Source organism: Neolamprologus brichardi, chromosome 3 (assembly GCF_056152115.1).
Source record: "Neolamprologus brichardi isolate AB-2024 chromosome 3, ASM5615211v1, whole genome shotgun sequence".
Lineage (NCBI taxonomy): Eukaryota > Metazoa > Chordata > Actinopteri > Cichliformes > Cichlidae > Neolamprologus > Neolamprologus brichardi.
Window position 1 is genome coordinate 26,111,254 of NC_142106.1, and position 20,459 is coordinate 26,131,712.

At 41.0% G+C, this 20,459-nt stretch overlaps 1 protein-coding gene across 4 annotated transcripts in view; it reads left to right on the forward strand.

Moving 5' to 3' along the window:
* clcn5b (Cl-/H+ antiporter 5b) overlaps positions 1-19,269 on the forward strand; it is a 45,569-nt gene extending 26,300 nt beyond the window's left edge. For all 4 annotated transcript variants that reach the window (XM_087835431.1, XM_087835425.1, XM_087835441.1 and 1 more), the window contains 10 exons: positions 112-192; positions 1,805-2,039; positions 2,125-2,300; positions 2,468-2,608; positions 3,163-3,349; positions 7,634-7,776; positions 7,961-8,110; positions 8,208-8,313; positions 8,413-8,629; positions 17,571-19,269. In XM_087835431.1, coding sequence (XP_087691557.1) covers positions 112-192; positions 1,805-2,039; positions 2,125-2,300; positions 2,468-2,608; positions 3,163-3,349; positions 7,634-7,776; positions 7,961-8,110; positions 8,208-8,313; positions 8,413-8,629; positions 17,571-17,661 — 1,527 coding nt within the window. In that variant the 3' untranslated portion in view covers positions 17,662-19,269. The remainder of the gene's footprint in view (positions 1-111; positions 193-1,804; positions 2,040-2,124; positions 2,301-2,467; positions 2,609-3,162; positions 3,350-7,633; positions 7,777-7,960; positions 8,111-8,207; positions 8,314-8,412; positions 8,630-17,570) is intronic.
* The last annotated feature ends 1,190 nt before the right edge of the window (positions 19,270-20,459 follow it).

The window sequence follows — 20,459 nt, forward strand, 5'->3', positions numbered from 1 at the left end:
TTATCCCTTTAATCTGCACATTGACTGTTTGATGGGCTTGATCACTTGATTGTTTTGTTGGGCAAGACAGTTGGTACAGTCCCTCCCTTTTTCTCTTGTCTCTACATGTAGGTGTTATCAGCGGCAGCAGCAGTGGGCGTGTCAGTGGCTTTTGGAGCTCCTATTGGAGGAGTCCTGTTCAGTCTGGAGGAGGTGGGTAGTGCTTATGATGCATTTTCCACTGTTTTCTATCATTTGTCTGCAGATCCTCTGTATATGTATCTGTATTCCTGTGTCAGAACAACACCTGCAGTGCCGGCTGTTTTATTACTCCACAAATACCTGATCTGAATTGGTTTTTAATTGCTTTCCACTTCCTGTGGTTTGTTCAAAATGCAGCCGCAAGGCTCCTGACGGGTACTAGAAAGAGAGAGAATATTACCCCGGTACTCGTATCTCTACATTGGCTACCAGTTAAACATAGAATTGATTTTAAGGTTTTATTATTTGTTTTTAAAGCCCTCCATGGTTTGGCTCCAGGTTACATCTCAGATCTTCTTAGCCTGCACTTACCCACTCGATCTCTGCGCTCCTCCAGTCAGATGGTTTTATCAGTTCCACGCTCCCAGCTCAAATCTAGAGGTGACAGGGCTTTCTCCATTGCCGCTCCGAGACTCTGGAATAGTCTCCCCCCCTTCATAAAATCCTCTTCATCCTTGGAAGTCTTTAAATCGAATCTCAAGACCTACTTATTTTCCAAGGCTTTCGGATCTCTTTGATATTACATGTCTTACAATTCTTTTTTTTTTTAAATGTTTTCTTTCTATTTTAATTCTTTTATTATATTATCCCTCTGTTCAGCACTTTGGCCGACACTTGATGTCTTTTAAATGTGACTTGACTTGACCTGTGTAATTTTTTTGTACTGGAATGAGCACAGCGCTGCCACCAAGCTGGGACATAATAATAGTTATTTGCAGTCTTACTTTGGGAAGCGAATGCATTTTTGGCAGCTGTCAAATCCATCTTAAGCAGAAACATGCTGAGGAGTTTCTGGAATAAGGAAACGGGCACTTTGATCACCTCATGGGGTCTCCCCAAAACAGGGAACATGACCAGTGTCTTTAATTATAGAGCCGGCCTGGCTGTGCACTGAACTGATGAACCAGGGTTTGTTTATAATATGAGATAATGTAATGAGAACTATTAGGTCAATGTTGGCCTCATAAAATAGAGGAAAGGCCAATACGTGAGCATTTTGTTAGTTAAAAAAATACTTAGAATTTAATTGCCCATGCTGTTTTTTTTTTTTTTTATTGCTCTTTCTATCGCCCCACACAGAGATCCCATCTCGATGTCATAAAGATTTGCTAAAGTCTGCTATGCTTATAAGACTTTCCAAGAGTCGAATTTCATTTAGTTTAAAATTGTTATTTTTGATTCAGTTTTGTCTCATTTGGTTTCCAGAGCTTGCTTTGTTTCAGTTTAGTTTTTATTGTTTAAAGATGTTTAAAGATGACTGAGATATTTGAGTCTCACATAAACAGAAGCAGCAAAAGTTTCCTTGGGGTTGGTTGTTTTGACAATCTGAGCAAAATTGGAAAAAGACAACATTTTAAAAACACGGAGAATAATGTCTTATTTTGTTTTAGTTAGTTTTGTAAATACAAGCTATCATGTTGGTTAAGCCTAGTTTTTATATCTTTGTGTTTTCCATTCAGTCCAGTTTTAGTTATTTTGTTTAACATTGGGGTGAGGTGTAGTGAGTTCCGGCTTTGCCTCTCTCTCATCAATAAATGTCTCTGTCCGCCTCTCTCTCCTCCAGGTGAGCTACTACTTCCCCCTGAAGACTCTGTGGCGTTCGTTCTTCGCCGCTCTGGTGGCGGCCTTCACCCTGCGCTCCATCAACCCGTTTGGGAACAGCCGCCTGGTGCTCTTCTATGTGGAGTTTCACACGCCGTGGCACCTGGTGGAGCTGGCCCCTTTCATCCTGCTGGGGATCTTTGGAGGCCTTTGGGGGGCGCTGTTCATCAAGGCTAACATTGCCTGGTGCAGGCTTCGTGAGTAGCGGTGACATATCTGTGACGTATTTTTCTTTCCTTTGTGTCTCCAACCCATAAATTAACTCCTCCACACACCTTACAGGTAAAACCACTTGTCTGGGTCACTACCCCATCACCGAGGTGCTGGTGGTCGCCGCGCTGACCGCCTTGCTCGCCTACCCCAACAGTTACACCAGGATGAGCGGATCCGAGCTCATCTCTGAGCTCTTCAACGACTGCTCCCTGCTCGACTCGTCTCAGCTGTGCGGCTACAAACAGGTCAGCCGATAAATCGCTGCATCAGGATACTGCAGTTTTTCACGTGATTATTTAACCTTGCTCAGCTATCTAATATATCTTTATATATATTTCTTGTTCTTCTCTCTCGCTGCTTCCTTTCCCCCTCTTTCTGTCTCTTTGCGTATCTTTCTTCTCCTCACTCGCAGCCAGCCAACACGTCAGACACAGGTGTAGATAACAGCCTCGCTGACCGGCCAGCGGGACCGGGCCTTTACACGGCGCTGTGGCAGCTGGCCCTGGCCTTGGTCTTCAAGATGATGATCACTGTTATTACATTTGGCATGAAGGTTTGTGAAGAGACACTCAGCGGTCCACTTTGAACTCCTCATCAATGAGACATTTATTGTTATTCTCCCCGTGGTGTAACATTGCATGTAAAAAGCCTACAAAGGCAGCTGCCTTTAATATATCTGAAGCCACATTTGATCAATTTTCCAGCGTTCATTCGCTCGTGTTACTCATTTGGGAATTTTGATGGATGAAGTAAGTGATTCTTTAAATGGTTTTCTGCGATTCATATGCGATGTGAATCCCCGTCATGTGGCTCGCTGAGGAAAAAAATGAATATTGTTTTCTAGAAAACGCAAAAGTCCCTTTGGTAACAAAGCTAAAACGAATTGGCTGAAAATGCCTGTGGAAATGTTTTAATTAGAGACAGTCTTGTCTGAGATGCATCATGAGATTCTCTGATGGGGAAAAAATGGGGAAAAGTTGGGAACATAACCAGAATCTGGGAGGGAAGGCCCTCTTTTTGACTTATTGAATTAAAAGCTAGCGCAAACTAAACTGTTAGATGCACAGAGGTCTGGATGGATATTTTTAACTGATTCTGTCCATGCAGGTTCCCTCTGGTCTCTTCATTCCCAGCATGGCAGTTGGAGCCATAGCTGGCAGGCTGCTCGGCGTTGGCATGGAACAGCTGGCCTACTACAACCACGACTCGGTTATCTTTAAAGGGTGGTGCTCTCAGGGGGCAGACTGCATCACGCCGGGGCTTTACGCCATGGTTGGAGCTGCCGCTTGTTTAGGTGAGACATGGATGTCTGTTTCCTGAGTGTTTGCTTGATTTAAAAGATTTAAACACTGTGTGGTTAAGTGGAGGGTGAGAAGGGTATCGTCGGGAGGATTGAGAAGTGACAGAAGATACTGGACAGAAAAACGTAAACCAAGAGTGGCGGTGAAGTCTCAGAGGCTGTTTGAGTTTAGATTTAGGCTGTTTCGTCGTAATATTCTAAACATGCTCTTCTACCAACATCCTGAGTCTGACATGGAAATGTTTTAGGATATATAGAAAGCAGCTGGATGTGAGAAGGCTGAAGGACTCCTGGAATACTTGGTCCACACCAGAGAAAGCCATTCGATGAATCTTTGTGTGTGACTTTATCTGTCCAGTTTATTATGGTCTGTAAATGATTCGAGGTGCAAGACATTGCAAACAGTCGCCTAAAGGAGCTTTACATTTTAATTTAAATCCACCCTTCAGTCTATCCATCCATTGTCCTTCCACTTGTCTCCTGAAGTTGGGTCACAGCGGTAGCAAACTAAAATTTCCAGTTCCTCCTGAGGGATCCCAAGTTGTTCCCAGACCAGACAAGATATGGGTCTACCCCCGATCTCGTCTCAGTTACGCATGCGCTGAAAACATCCAAAGGAGTCATCCTTACCAGAGCCTCAAACCACTTCATCCAGCTCCTTTCAACAAGTAGTAGTAATGGTTCTCCTCTGAGATCCCTCTGGATGTCTGAACTCCTCACCCTGCCTCTAAAGTTGGCCCCAGCCACCCCAAGGAAGAATTTCAGCCACTTGTATTCACAATTTTTCTCTTTTGCTCATTATCTGGAATTCATGACCATAGGTGATGGTTGGGGCATAGATGAAAGCTTCACGAAAGACTCGGCTCACTCTTCATCGCGACAAACAAGTTCATTGCACCAGTCCGCCCGTCCAACTGACACTCCTCCGTCACATCACTCGTGAATAAGATCCCAAGATACTTGAAGTCCTTTGCATAAAACAATCAGACAATCCACTATAAGCAAGCACCAGGTAATGGCAGGAAAGAAGGAAGGCCATTTTTTCTAAACAGGAAGAAATCTCAGGCTCTGTGACTGAAATCCATCTGCTGTGATGGGAAAAACAGACAAAACACAACTCTGTGGAAGAGAGAATATAACAGTTAATAATTAAAAATGTATGAATGGATAGACGGAGCAGAGGGGTGTCTGTCGATCAAAAACCAAAGGGAATCTGTGCAGTGTTTTCTTATATTAGTCCCCAGGGGAAGCATGAAAAACACGTCTTGATTTTTGCTCAATAATCCAGGTAAGGAAGCTTCAAAAAGTTCATTCGGAAGTTCCTCCAACCTGTGCTGTGTATAACGCTGGCTAAACTTCACTTGGATGAGTAGTTAAACATTTCTCCTGCTGAAAAAGCTCCATCCAGAAGAACAGAGTCAAGTTTGTGGCTTGTGTAGCGCAAAAAATATCGGCCCCTTCTGGGACTCCGTGGCCAACTTGTGTGTGCGGGGAAGGCTCCTTGCTTACAACAAACTGGAATCTATCAGATACTTATGAATCACACCAGCTCAGCACATGGCCTTTAATACTAATAATGCTTTTTAGTCACTGTTATAAACATTTGGTCATCAGTGGTAGCTCAACCCTGCACTGGTGAAACGAGACCCTACAGGTCACCAAAATATCAGTGTTGTGAGAATTTCAACACTGATGACTGATTGTCTTTTTTTCTGAAGCAAATCCAAAAATTTCTTCAATTCAAAATCTGCCTCTTCCCTTATTTTTTCTTTTAGAAAAAGATTTTCCAATAAAAACTGGTTCACAAATGCCGCAGTGGCACATTTAACCTTGTTTTATTGAGATAAAAGTACCTATTTAAATACAGAAAAAGCTTTACAGAGTGATTGTTTACTACACCACAGATTTATAGCTGTTTATTAAATCAGTTTTCTCTTTTTTTTAATCTCATACAGATATCACAACAGTTCATAGATGTCACATGTCGTACACACTTCAGCTTTCTGATATTAGCTGATATTACTTTTCATGTGCAGTAAATTGTTTTAACGCTTGATGATGATACAGTTATCATTATTTCCCCTCCCTTCTCTTTTGTCTAACTAAACATAGCACAGCAAAATGATGCTGATGGGTTATCGTTCTCTTCACAGAGAGGTGTCTAGTCTAAAAACAGATGTTTAATTCTTAGCACAAGAAGAAAGTTTAAAGGTCTGAGGGTAGCGCGCTGCGTGTTTTATAGATCTGAGACAGAGTTTAAAGAGAGGTTTCTTGTTTCTGAAATACGTACACCCTACACTTTATGATAGTGCTCATAAATAAAATATCTGGCAGTGAAAGAGATTTCATCTGATTTAAGAAAGCCAGAGATTTCATTCCCTTTGCTACACTGTGGTTTGTCTCTTTGCATTTTCCTCAAAGACTCTTTCACAACACCGGGCAACAGCATTTACACACAGGTGTCTCCACTCTTGACTGCCTCAGTCTCTCATGCGCCGCTGTTATTCTTGTTCACAAGTCACCGTTATGTAATTGTGCCATTGTAGCTGCCATGTGGAGCTGTTTGAGCTGCAAACATTCAAACCCAGCATACGCCAGTACTTGGATCTCTATACGTTTACTTATTTTGCTGGCAAAATACATGCTGGCACTAAATACATTTCTGATGATCTGGTACAGCAATGCAAAACCAATGGATATTAATAGAGATTGCTCATAGAGCCAAAACTAAAACAAGGGTAGCTACTTTCAGGTATTACACAGTAATAACACACTGCCAAATACTCTGAACCAGCTGAGTGTTTAGATAGAAAATGCTCCTCCTTGAGTTTTCTTCCTGTTAACTTTTTCCCTCATAAACAATATTTGATGACTTTCCCTGTACCCTCAATGACGATGTTTGACACCTCAGTGTGTATAAATAAAGACATGGTTTGGCAACTTTTACAATTTCCAGATTTTTCCCGGGGGGGTTGCATAATCACAAACCACCTTTACTAATATCTAATGCAAATCCAGTCATTTATTCTTTAATCAGGCCTGAAATATGGCAGAAACCTTTAACCTCCTAGGACCTGGTGTCCACATATGTGGACGTCGCAATTTGGGCTGTCTAGACCAAAATACTAAATTTTGCTCTACAAGGGCCTGATATCCACTTAGAACAGTGGCGGTATAATGTCCTTCTATTGAAATTTAAAATGAATGTCCTCTCATGTGGATCTTACTTTTCTCAGAAACAAAAAGCAGGTAAAAAAAAAATCTGGTAATTCTTTGTTTTTACATTCATCAGGTCCCAATCAACCCAAATAGCAAAGAGAAATTAAAAATGCATGCCATGAAAGAGTTCAGGTCTTAGGAGGTTAAGTTCAGAAGAGAGCTTCTAGGGTCTTTCCTAGTAGGCTTTCAAAACATAAAGAGTGAAAAGGGAGTTCTTCCTTCTCCCCAGTCCCAAGTACTGCTCTGAAAATTTGGATTCTCTATTGTTCTGTGTTTTGGTTCTATGGTTACTACTTGTTTGTTATATTAGTTTCTGCATATACAGCATGAGTGGCTGAAAAAAACAGAATTTCTACACGTGTGAGACTCATTCTGTTGTTGAAACAGCTGGATGTTATGTACATTTCACATGAGGAGAATCAAGTCAGGACGTGTGCTGCAGTAATCCTTTCTCTCATCCTTTAGCACAAACAGCAGGAGGTAGTCCCACTTCAGATGCGTTCATGCCACTCACACAGCTCAATTACTAATCCTAATCCTTTTTGTGATACATAATCACAAAAAAATCATCAGGGAATAATTTAAACGTGTAGAAAAAAAACAGGAAAAGTTTTTAATCCTCTGAAAGGGAAAAAAAAGATATACAACACTCGTAATAAAGTCTTTGACATGCAGCTGTTTTGTGGCAGTTGTTTTGAAGAAAAGCACAGAGTTGAAAACGCAGCCTTGGCTTTCTGGCCGCATCTGAGGTCGAAGATGATTCTAATTTGATTCAGACTTTACCAGCTGGTGTTAATGACAACATTTTCATACAGAGAGGAGATGAATGGTCTGAGCTCTCGGGTTGAGAAATACATGTGCCACTAAATGCCTCTGTAAACTCGATGAACAGCAGCACGGCCTCTTTTATGTGCTCACCTTATGTGCCCTCTGTTCTCTAATTGCTCTTTTTCTTTTTGCCTGCAGATGAAGATAAAATGAGTCAGACGGGAATTTAAATCGCCTACAAATCTAGCTCGACTGTGGTCTAACCTTTTCCATTCTCATATCTCCCTCCAGGTGGAGTGACTCGAATGACAGTATCTCTGGTAGTCATCATGTTTGAGCTGACTGGCGGTCTGGAGTACATTGTTCCCCTCATGGCTGCAACCATGACCAGCAAATGGGTGGCAGATGCTTTCGGAAGAGAGGGAATTTACGAGGTGACGTGTTGGCAAACGTTAATGAAAAGTGTCTGTCCCCTCCAACCCTTTGTTGTCCAATAAGAGCGAGTTTGCGCTCTTTTTGTCTTTATTAGGATTCATGTTTTTTATTGTTTAGGTTTTTTTTTCCCCCGTCCTTTTAAAAATGGAGACGTAAAACCTGCATGTTCTTGATGTTTCGTAGGCTCACATCAGGTTGAATGGATACCCGTTCCTGGAGCCAAAAGAAGAGTTTGAACACAGCAGCCTGGCGGTGGACGTGATGAGGCCGAGGAGGATGGACCCCGCGCTGGCTGTGCTCACGCAGGAGGGCATGACTGTGGGGGAGGTGGAGGTACGACTGCACATATTACACCTATGTTTCTTGGGAAGAGATTTAGAATCCTAATAGAGATAACAGAAATAACATTCGTTCCTTGGTTTATGCGCAGTCATTGGTGGAGAGCACGCACTTTAGTGGCTTCCCTGTGGTTGTCTCTTCGGAGTCCCAAAGGCTTGTGGGATTTGTACTCAGGAGAGATCTGCTCATATCAATAGGTATGAATTATGCTCGTGTGTAAACAAGGATCTAGTCACAGGGGTTTTTTTGTATGCAAAGCAATTGGGTTTCCACAAATCCCACTTTGCTCCTTTCAGACAACGCCCGCAAACGTCAGGATGGCATCGTCAGTGCCTCCCAAGTGGTCTTCACTGAGCACACACCGTTGCTTCCTCCCGACGCACCGCCTCCCCTGCGGCTGAGGTGCATCATGGACCTGAGCCCCTTTACAGTTACTGATCACACCCCTATGGACATCACTGTGGATATTTTCAGAAAACTGGGGCTACGCCAGTGTCTGGTCACACATAATGGGTAAGAAGAAGCACACACACATGCATATACTTGATTTTGTAATTAATGTTTTTATATCAAGTATTTAGTCTCCAAAGGGCAAGCCTGCGCTGGATTTAGTCCTCCAAAATGACTTATTGTATGAGCAGAGCCCCCTAGTTTCAAGCAATATTAACAAAGATACACAAAATGACCACACTCCCACTCCCGTAGATATTAAACTGAGATATGTTGAGGAAATTGCGCTTGTGGAGGAATGAAAGGAGTGACAGATGAATGTGTAGGAGAGCTCTTGGGTCATTCCTCTGTCAGGTCATGCATCAAGGTGAGCGCAGGAGTTAGGGAGGGGGAGACAGAAGGTTAATGGAGTGTGTGGCAGTGAGGAACAACAGTGGAAATTCTCAAGGTGTTTTTCTGCCTAAAACTCTGACCTGTCACTGACTCCATACCATGAACTTCAGTGAGGACTTTGTGTTTTGTACATCTGCTTATATAATGGCTTTTGGGGCTTTGGTATGCACGTCTCCGTAATGGAAAACATGTCATGGATAGCGCCACAAAGCCTACGTGGTATTTGATATTTGCAAGAGCAACGCAAAGGGAAGCGGAGGAATTATGATGTTGGCGCGCTATCAATTTGGACGCATTGAAGATTTTCTTTTGTAGCTCATGACACTTTTTAAAATCTGCGTCTTCAAAGTAGTTCCGCAGTTATCAAGGCTTTTGTAGTATAATTGGGAAACTTAGCAGATGATGTGTGTATATATATATTTTTACTTTCTAACATGTTTTCCTCTTTCACCAATAAACCTAACATGCACAGAGTATGCAGTAAGAACCAACACAGGTGAAACCGTAACCACCGTTCTGCCATTTAAAATAAAAAATAAATCTGTTTATACGAAAAATAACAAAAACTAAAACCATCAACAAAATGTGAAGAAATAAGTGACTTCATGTCCAAGACAACTCAGTATCGTACTAAAGAGATATCAGCTGCACTAAGACTAGGCTGTACTTTCACGTAGTACCAAATTGTACTACAACAAGGTGCATCAGTTCAGGATAACCTTTATTTAACTACGTAAGTTGTTACGAACATGTTCTTAAAAGTAAATCCCAGAGAACAACATGCATCCAAAAAATTCCTACAAAATCTGTTTGTGCACATGCTGCATCATGGTGGTGAAAGCCAGTGACTTGGTCACCGGAGTGAAAATGGGACGGAAAAAACGGAGCCGCAGCTGGAATAACTCTGATAAATTGGCCAAGTTTTGCATGTTAACAGAGGGATTTATAAATGCAGAGATTGGTTGCAACACTTGGTCTACACTGATGAGCGCAATTTGTCTGCAAGTTGACTCAACTGGTTGCCAGCTGGTTGTATTCTGGTCATGTAAGAGAAGGTTGCTGAGTTGTCTGTCATTTCGGAGTAAATCACCGTCCTCCAACAACTTCGTTTATGTTTAGGAAGAATTTCTGTTTCAGGTCTGTGAGGTTTTGGCTGGATTTATGCAAGTACTTAGTATGATTTTCTGGGTATGTAGACAGCAACAGATTTGGGATTTTCACCGATTTGTCACAGTTAAGAGCCGCATTATCAAAAACAGATTATAGTTTGAATCCATTTAAGTGCAAACTGATAAGAAACTCGCAGCAGATGGACTCGGTCTTATTGGGATTGCATCATCTTATTGTCACTTTGAAGATGGCAACTTACTGTGAGCGGCCCTGGACTTGGTCCCTGCCTTTGAAGCAACCATTTCATTGCAAGTTCATTGCACATGGTTGCAATATATTCAACCACTGTTTTCCCTAGTGTGACTGCAGCATTAGAGATGCGATGAAGGATTTTATTAACTGCCCTCTGAACTCTCCCAGACTTTGCAATTCCAACACGACAGCATCAGCAGCTTGGATTAGCTCCGTGCATTTCAGATCTGCATTCGCTTTAATATTTGATGAGCGCTTTAATCTAACCACAAACAAAACAACCAGCGTCTGTAATCCTGAGTAAGTGATGCCTTTTTCTTCTCTTTTAGTTAGTTTTGTTCAGATGAATCATTAAAATGTTTTAAAGAGCTTAAATCAAACTTGGCCTCAGCTGTAGAAAACCTGGAATCAGTTCAGCCGCTACAAAGTCGACACAGAAATTGGACTAAAGCTGATGTTTGGTCATTCATTTGAAATGTGAGCTCTCAGGGATATTTAGCAAAAACTTTCTTTTTTTTACTCTGTTCTAAAATCATCGCTATCAACCACACCTCCTCCAGCCCCACTGAGGCCAACTTAGCTGAACAACACACTGTTCTTTTGTCTGTCGGGCCTTACATCTGTCTTCATAATGGAAAACTATAGTGTTGGTCTGCAGAATTACATTCAGCAACAGAAGAACAATAAACTTAATCAGAGTTGGGTTCATTTTTCTTCCTTCGGTCCCCGCCGTCTCTCGTGCGCGCACGGTTGTTTAGATCGAGGTCTGACATGTTCAAACATGGGATTTTAGGAGTGGGACTGTGTATATTATGAATTTACAGTACATGCGGTGTATATAACAAAGACGGTTAAACAAGCACATGTAATCATGCAGCTTGTGGTTTCTCACTTTGTCCTCTTGGCACACTGTATCAAGTTTTCTACAGTAATGCTCCTTTTGTGGAAGACCGAGTGTTTAGCCTTGGCCTGAGCTGCCACCAAGGCACAGAGCCACCTAATGTTGCAAAGAGCGTATCAAAAAGTGGCGTAGAAAAAGAATGAAGATATGAAATGTGAGAGGGAAGGAAAATAAATGTAAGAAAATTAAAGAAATGTGGGTTTGCCAGGGGAAGGGTTATGCCAAGTTTATCAGTTTGGATCACTGAAGCAGAGAAGGCTGGCTCAGCCCAACTAATTCAGGCAATGTATTCACTGTATTTGCTCAAATTAAATTCTGGGGGTGGGGATTTCATACAGCTCAGAGGTTAAGATGCAGCGAGCTACAATGTTCCTGTTATTTCTCTGCTGTATTCGCGTTTTGTTTTTTTTTAATATAAAGGCTTGAAATGATCCAAAGTGTTACCTATAAATCAGTAAAAACATGGAGACAAACGTCAATTCTTTCCCTTACTATCATCAGCAAAGTGACCTTTGAGCTACTTTAAAATTATTATTTTTTCGCTACCTGGGGGACAATAAAATTTGATGTTACAACTTAGCACTGCTGAAATACAGTTGAGTTGGCAAATGTGCTTGGGATTTCTGGGTAATGAGGTTAAAGGGGACTTCTCAGAATTTGTCATTGCAACCCCCGTGAGCTAGCTGATGTGCAAGAGGCTGTTTGAAGCAAGTCTTTTTAGACCTCATGATCTAGTATTTATTGTAAATAAGCACTCAAGGTACTTTTTACATTAGTGTGCATCAAGTTACATCTGTAATGACTTTAAGGAACAAGAACTGGGTGCTCAAATTTGAATGTATTTTGTATTTTCTCTAATCCACACGGGGTCAAAAGTATATATAGTTGATGCCTTTTAGCAAGTTTTGTTGGCTGTCAACAAGCTTCCACAATAATTCTGACTGGATATGTGACCAATCTTCTTGGTAGAGTTGGTATTATGTTCATTTAAATTGGTTTCCTGCCACAGTCTCAGTTATTAAATGCATTTTCAATATAGATGTGGACAGGGATTTGGAAAAGCCATTCCAGAAGTATAATGTTCACCTGTTTTGATATGTGTTTGGGATCATTTACTGTTAGAACAACCATGTCCAACATCTAGCTGTTGGTTTGAGGTGAAGTTGAAGAATTTGGCACTATTCCTCCCCCATTATTATTCCAGCCACTTCGTGCTTTTGCTACTGCCATTAAACAGCCCAGAACATGATGCTACCACCACCATGCTTGACAGGTGGTACACTGTTTTTAGGTTTGAAAGCCTCACCTTTACTCCTGCAAACATACCTCTTGTCTTTGTGGCAAAATACCTCAATCTTTGTCTCTAATTTCATGTCAAATTTCCAGTTCATGGCAGGCTTGAGCTTTGGTGGTTCCTGGGTTGTTTCAAAATATTTAACCTATTTTCTGTCATCTGAGGGTAAGGCAACAGTTTGACGGGGTCTGGAACAAGACCCAACGTTTTTTAAAGTCATTGATTGATTGATTGATTGGTAATTTATTTCAACATGTGAACAATATACAAGTACATTTATAAAAGAAAATAAGAAAGAAAAAAAAATATATATATACTGTACAAATTACATACAAAAAAAAAATTATTAATTTACATGTTGAAAGGGAGTGGGAAGAAGTAAACACTTGTTTAATCCCACCCCTTTGCCATAAATATCAGTTAATATTTAGTCAGCTTCCTTACTGATATAATTTGTAATAAAAATAGTGAACAGATTTCTGATATACTATATATCACATCATGAGGTTTTTTTTGTTTTTTGTTTTTTTTTATAAATAGAGACATTCACTTAATTTAAATATTTTCCTTTTCTTTATAGTTCGAGAAGATCATATTTTTATAACTCTTTTTGAACAGTTTTATGTTTGGACATTGCTTTAATTCCATATTCAGACTGTTCCATAGTCTCACTCCATGAACAGAAACACAAAAGCCTTTTCTTGTAGTACGTACCTTCATTGTTTTGAAGTTACAAAAACCCCTTAAATTATAACTTCCTTCTTTCAAAACAAACATACTCTGAATATTACCTGGCAGTTCTTTATTTTTTGCTTTGAATAGAATTTGTGCTGTTTGGAATTTCACTAGATCGTCAATTTTCAATATTTCAGACTGCAAAAATAGTGAGTTTGCATGTTCCCTATAACCTGCATTGTGGATGATTCGAATTGCTTTTTTTTGAAGAGTAAAAAGTGAATGTAATGTGGTTTTATAGTTATTGCCCCAGACCTCTGCACAATAGCTTAAGTATGGTGAAACCAGTGAACAGTATAGAATATGAAGTGATGTTCTGTCGAATACCTGTTTTGCCTTGTTTAGTACTGCAAGGCTACGTGATACTTTGGAATGAATATATCTTACGTGAGCTCTCCAGTTAAGTTTTTCATCTATTATTACCCCCAGAAATTTATTTTCACTGACTCTTTCAATATCAACACCATTTATTTGAATCTTTGCATTTGTATTTAAACTACTATTTCCAAATAACATAAGTTTAGATTTATTCAAATTTAATGGTAATTTATTTTTATCAAGCCAGAACTTCACTTTACTTATTTCATTAGTCATATCCTCCAATAAATTCTGCAGATCATCACCAGAGCAAAAAATGTTTGTATCGTCAGCAAAGAGAACCATTTTTAATACTTTGGACACTTTACAGATGTCGTTAATGTACAAGTTGAAGAATTTTGGACCCAAAACTGACCCTTGGGGTACACCACAAGCAATGTCCATACATAAGGAACAACCACCATTTATTTTCACAAACTGCTTTTTTGTCACTTAAATAACTCCGGACCCAATCTAAAACTACCCCTCTGACACCATAACGTTCCAGTTTTCTTATTAATATATCATGATCTATAGTGTCAAATGCCTAAAGATGTATGCTGTACATTCAGTCCACCCTGGAAAAATAAAAGTTCAAAGAAATAATTAAAAGCCCCAAATTACCACGGCATTCATGCCCATGATGAATAGGTTTAAATTTGGTGACATCTTACTTACCTTGTACCCTAGATTGTCAAACAGCTGAAAATGTCTCAAAAGATGGGTCATTTCTAAGATGGATAATGTCACTGTAACTTCACCCACTGGTTTGTGGAACCTGGAGCTGAACTGTTTTGGGGGGGTCAACAGCACTGACAGCATTTAAACTTTTGTATAGTGGGTCAGTGTTACTCTGCAATTTCACCAGCATGCAGTAGATGGCAGTGCATTTGTAAATACATACTTTCTTGGAATTGGAGTTGTGATTGCATTTAAATGAAGTTACACACTAGGTTATGGTGTGCGCTTTCAAGGGATTTTAACTAGCATGCGAGGAAAAAGAAACCTCAGGTTTCACAACACAGCCCGAGGCACAATTTCTTTTGCACTATTGTTGGATGCTTCACTTCTTACTCACAGAGCATCCATTTGATTCTTTGCATGTACTTTCTGTATAACTAACCACACAAAAACTTTGTTTTGGGTTTGATCCGAACACATCGTTATACTTGTAGTGTCACTCTTTGTCAGTGTGTATAACCAATTTATCCTTCCTGTGTAAAACCCCCTTTTTTTTTTTTTTTTACTGTTTCTTCCTGCTGCCAGTTGAGTCTGACGTGTGGAGCAATAATTCAAACCAAGTTTGAGAGCAGAAGAGATGAAAATCAGCAACTGTCAACAAAAACCCCTCAGGCATGTAGCTGCTGCTCTTCAACACAACAGCTTATTATAAAAGATCGGTTTAAGATTGACTCGCCGCCTGTGGGTAACTTTGTCAAGCACAGTGACTCCTGAAGGACACATTGGCCTCAGATGGGCCCAAAGTAGAATTTTTTCTTTTCTGGGTTGGGCTAAACGGGGACTTAGAGGAACATTAAGGATCTAGAGGTACATAAAAGGGGTGAGAAGGAGAAAGGACTGAAACTGGTTGAAGAAAGCTGTAGTCTGCTCTGCTTGGTTGGGCAGGATGAGGTTTTAAATTAAATGAATCACTCGTTGTCTGGGAACGAAAAAGGTTTGACACACAGAAAACAGACCTTGAGGCTGTATGAAGTGCAAACTCTGGTGTCTGCGGTCCTACGAGATGTTAACTTTATCATTCACCTGCAACAAAGGGATTTTCCCAGGCTATGTTTAGTTCAAGGTTGCCTAGTTAGGTGGAAGTCATTTTTGGTTGACTCGGTATTTGTAGTGTTGAAGTTTAAAAACAACTCATCTGCTTTTGTTTTTCATGTGTCAGCTTAAGTTTGTTTTTCAAAACAAGGCAAAACAACAACATCCTCACTGCCACAATGTTTTCGTTACACTTGGTTTTGCCTTGTTTTCGTTTCTTTGTTTGTGCTCAGATTTCTTTGACCCTGTTCTCATTTGTCACAGTCACATCTTCAGGCGAGCATTTATGAATGAAAGACAGTCCTGTCACATGGTTTGTTTTCTCTGAACAGATGATTAAAGAAGCAGCTCTGGGATGTTTGTGTGGATGGTAGAAAGATGTCAAAGCTGCTTGTGTTGGGCTTTCTAAAAAATATAAAAAGATATAATTCATATACTGCTGCAATTGTGAATGTGAATTGTGAATGTTAATGATGAGGTCAGTGTATTTAGAAATATAATCCCTGGGAGCTAGAAGATCAGGCTTCAGGCCCCTTTAAACACAACATCTCCATCAAATGTTTTTCTATTTTTAACTCTGCATGATGTTGGTATAGTGATCTCACAGAAGCCCCACCCACCTGCTCTGGAATACTTCTGTTTGCTAGGGACAGCAAATCAGACGAAAGGTGGCTTAAAGGGAGAAGAGCTAAAACAGCCTCTTTCAGTAAGGGTAAGCTGAGGTTGTGCACCAAAGCTTAGAAGGCTACAATGCTGCTCTAGTAGGGACTCAGGATAAAAATCTGAATGTAATGATGAATATTGTTATGCTTTAGTCCAAAAAACAGTAATTCAGGGTTCTTGTAGACGTCTGTTTTTTGAGACTGCATGGACTACAACTAAACACGCCCCAGGTGGTGAACTTGAGGTAGACTTGAAGCGGACTTGAAAGTATAATGTCAACAACTACTTGGCTGTCAGATCTCCAGCTCTGCGTGTCTTTTCCATAACACAGTAAAATGTAGGCTTAAAGCATCAAGGACATTACAGATAAACAAAAAATATAATATATTGTAAACAGTGATTTCGGTGCTTATTGGGGTGTGGGTCATAGGGGCGCCAGTTAAAGCAGAGATTTCCAGATTGTCCTGGAGGGGTGCATAAGCTATCCCTTAGTCAGTTGAGGGATCTTCTCCAGCATGTCCAGGCCCTGCCGAGGTGTAGGACGCATCCCAGTCAGATGCCCAAACCACCTCATCTGCAACCTTCCACCAGCTGTACTCGAATTCCTGCCAAATGACTGAGCTTCTCACCGCAGACACCTTCCCAAGGACGATGATTTCTGCCGCTTGTATCCACAACCTCATTAACAATACTGGGGAGGTTGTCAGATGTTGTCTTTATGGGGGAAAGAGTTAAAGCTTCAGGGCTCCATACAGACCACTAACATGTGTCAAAATAGCGACTCTTTAATCTGATTTTCACGCTGGGGGAGGCGACGAAGCCACATCTAAGGAGTCGGGCGAGTTGTGAGTGGAGATTCTCATAGTGTGGCCCCAAGAAATCTAGTTTTCGTCGAGCCATTTGCAGCCAGTTCAGCCCATTTCTCTGACTCCTCGGGCCGTTACTGCCTCACGTCCTCGTCGGCTGATCGGGTCGCAGACATCACAGCGTGCATACAAAAACAGTAATTTCCTGCAACGGTTTTAATTGAGCGAGCGTCGTGAGCTGATGGTGGTTCGCTCCTTTCAGATGCAGATAGTGACTGGCATGTGAGGTCATTTCAACGTTTAATTAAGAAGAGGAATGGCTTATGTCATCTGTTGAAAATCATCTGTCGCTAATATGCAGCAGATTAAATGTCCTCGGAGCGTTGCGCAATTAATCGCCGGATGTCGTGGATGGCTTCCATTTCTCTGACCCCCCCGCCCAATCCACCACCAGCACCGCTGGAAGTAGAGTAGATTTGCGTTAGCAGAGTCGTGTTGTTGATCAGTCACTTGTTTGCTCTGTGTTTTTTCATGTTGCTGTGATCTGCCAGTTGCCCTGGCTCCGTTTAATAAAACTGAATCAACTGTGCCGAGATAGAGGGCCAGGCCTAAGCGAAGGTTTCTGCTTTCTGTCATTCTCACTGGTTTTCCATGACGAGGCGATCAAAGAATGACTTAAAGTCATCCACTTTTGTTCTGCTTTTCTGTCTCTGTTTTCAGGAGGCTGCTGGGAATCATCACCAAAAAGGACATACTTAAACACATGGCGCAGATGGCCAACAGGGACCCGGACTCCATCCTCTTCAACTGATCTTCTCCGTCCTTCCTCTTCATCCTCGCCCACCAAATCGCCCCTCTGTAGAGTGTGGGGGGGGGCACCAGCTTGTAGACTTACATGAAATGCACCTTTACCTCTTTGGCGAGAGAGAGCCAAGGAAGCTTGAGCTTCATTTGCACAGCTGACCAGAGAACAATGGAATTTATTTTCTGTGTAACTTGAAGGCAATTTTGGCTCGACACACACCACTGAAAAAATTTCAAGAAAAAAACAAGCTCTCAGAAACAGTGACTCATCCTTTTACTGACAGTGCTGATCCCCGATATCATGAGGGAAGTAGGACAGAAGTAAGTGGATGGAATATTTCACATCTGCACCTTCCAACATTTTCTGTTCTCATTTCCTTCCTCATTTTCAAACCAGTGAGGAAACCTTCAGGGAACCCCAAAAGTCGCTTCTCTCTCCTCTGTTTGCCATCTCGATTCTCACACCTGTGAGAAGGGGAAAAAAGGGGGGGGAGGCAGGAACAGCTAATCCTCTGTTATAGGTACTGACAAGAGGAGACGGGGTGGAGGAGGAGAAAATGAAGACATTGGGGAAGATGAAGAGCTGTTTTGGTAGCTCCGTGCCTGCCCCCGGGCCATCACAGCGAGCCCAGACAGAGCACTTTGAGCTGGGCTGATGGATGTTCAGACACCTCCCTCCCTCTGTGAGGTTTCCTGTAGCCGTGAGGGTGAACAATCCAGGAGTGTGAGAACAGGATCGACTACACACACACACAAGCAAGCGTACACTCCACAACGACTTTCACGTCAGCCTGGGAACCCACTAGAAACATTTTTTCTTTTTCTTTCATTTTTCGTCCTATGTTTGAGTTTTGTGATACAGCTCCAGCCTGGGAACTATGCAGCGCTGTCCTGCCATGCAGACAGTTTTGTTATGTTAACGACGTATATAGTCATCGGAAACCATGTCATTCCTTATGGAAGGTGAGGAGCATTTCCAGGCTGTTGTGGAAGGGTTAAAAGAGAAAATCATGATGTGAATTAATTTATGTAAATGTAAAATTGTTCATTCTACTAAATTATTCCCCTGATTAAAGTTGTGTTTTGTCTTCTTTGTTTAGCTCCTCATCACTTGTTTGCATTTCGTAACCACCTGATTTTTATTTCATTTATTTATATATTTTTTTTAAGCTCCGATTCGAGCAAATCTCTCACTGAAACGTGTTTTTGTTTTCGTCGGTGTTCACGAATTTTAGTTCTCTGAATTTACATTTTTTTCAGTTTTTCCTTAAAAGCCAAACTGAAACTGATCCAGTCGAAAATGTCGGCTGCAGCTAATCAAATAATCTTGATCAAAAATGAGAAACAGCTGCTGCTCTGGTCCTCTGAGAGGTGAATCTTTGTTCTATTCAAAGACGTCATGTAGGCGCAATTTTTCCAATGACTAACCACGCAAACAATTTTCAAATGAACGGAAAATGATAATTGTTCAAATTTTAGTTGTTTAATCAGGTTTGAAGCTGAATTTAGGCATTAATGTGGTGATGTCAAAGTATATTACTCTGTAAATGAATCTGTATGCCATTAAACCCACCTCAACATTTTAAAATAATTGTATTAATTTATAAAATGTTCTCACAGGACTAAATGCATCCCATGGCCCTCTCTTCTTTATTATAGGGTTTTGTTTTGGGGTTTTTTTTGTTTTGTTTTGTTTATCAGCATTTTAACCAGGTCTGGACTTTGACATGACCATTGCAGCACCTTGATCCTTTCCTTTTTCAGCCATTCTGTTGTAGATTTGCTGCTGTGACTGGGATCATCGTCCTGTTGGATGACCTGATTTCAACCAAGCTTCAGCTGTCAGACAGATGGTCTCACGTTTGACAGGTTCTGCGAAATGAGGCCAAATCATCAGCCCTCCACCACCGTGCCTGACGGTTGATATGAGGTGTTTGTGCTGATGTGCTGTGTTTCGTTTTTGCCAAACCTGATGCCGTTCATTACGGTTAAACATCTCCACTCCACCAACGTCTCATCTGGCCAAATCACATTGTTCCAGAAGTGTTGTGGTTTATTCAGATTTATTATTTCTCCTGCCAACCTTTCCAAACAAGTCATATTTGTTCAGGCATTTTCTAATTTGACAATCTTGAACTAACTGAGACCTGTGGAGTCTGACATATTGCTCTTTGTTTTTTTACATTTTCTCAGAGCATTTCACAGTGAAGTGAGTTTGCTGAATGTTCACTCCTAAGAAGATTGCTGCTTTGTGTTAACACATGGCTGAATGCCCCTTATTGCTGATCAGTTAATCGAGTATATTTGATTAGCAGGCTGGCTGCTACATACCAGTCATAGTACGGATTTCCCCCAACCCAGTTTATTTCTCCAAACGTATTCTTTTTTATTTTGCTTAGCACAAAATTACAGAAAGGAAACAACTGCTAACAGAAACCATTTTATGAGCTAACTGGTGTTTATTTCAACTGTCTCTTGGCATATTACATTAATTACAGGTTCATTCATTTCTTTCTTTGTTTTGAATTTTTGGCAGCTTTGGTCCTCCATACAGTCTGAATGGAGAGGGGAAAGCAGATCATATTATCTCAGACGTTATATCACCATCCAGAGAATAATATTATTCTGGGCTATTTTTAACTCTTCAGCGGGTCAGTTTGAACTTCATGTGCTACCCTGTAAATGTTCGCGGCCCGGGACTCGTAAAGTTTCACCTCCTCTCTGAGCGCTTTGTTTAGATGGTGAATTGAACTGCTCTCTGCAGCCAGTAAAAATATAAAGTAATGGTGAAAGTTTAGAGAAACC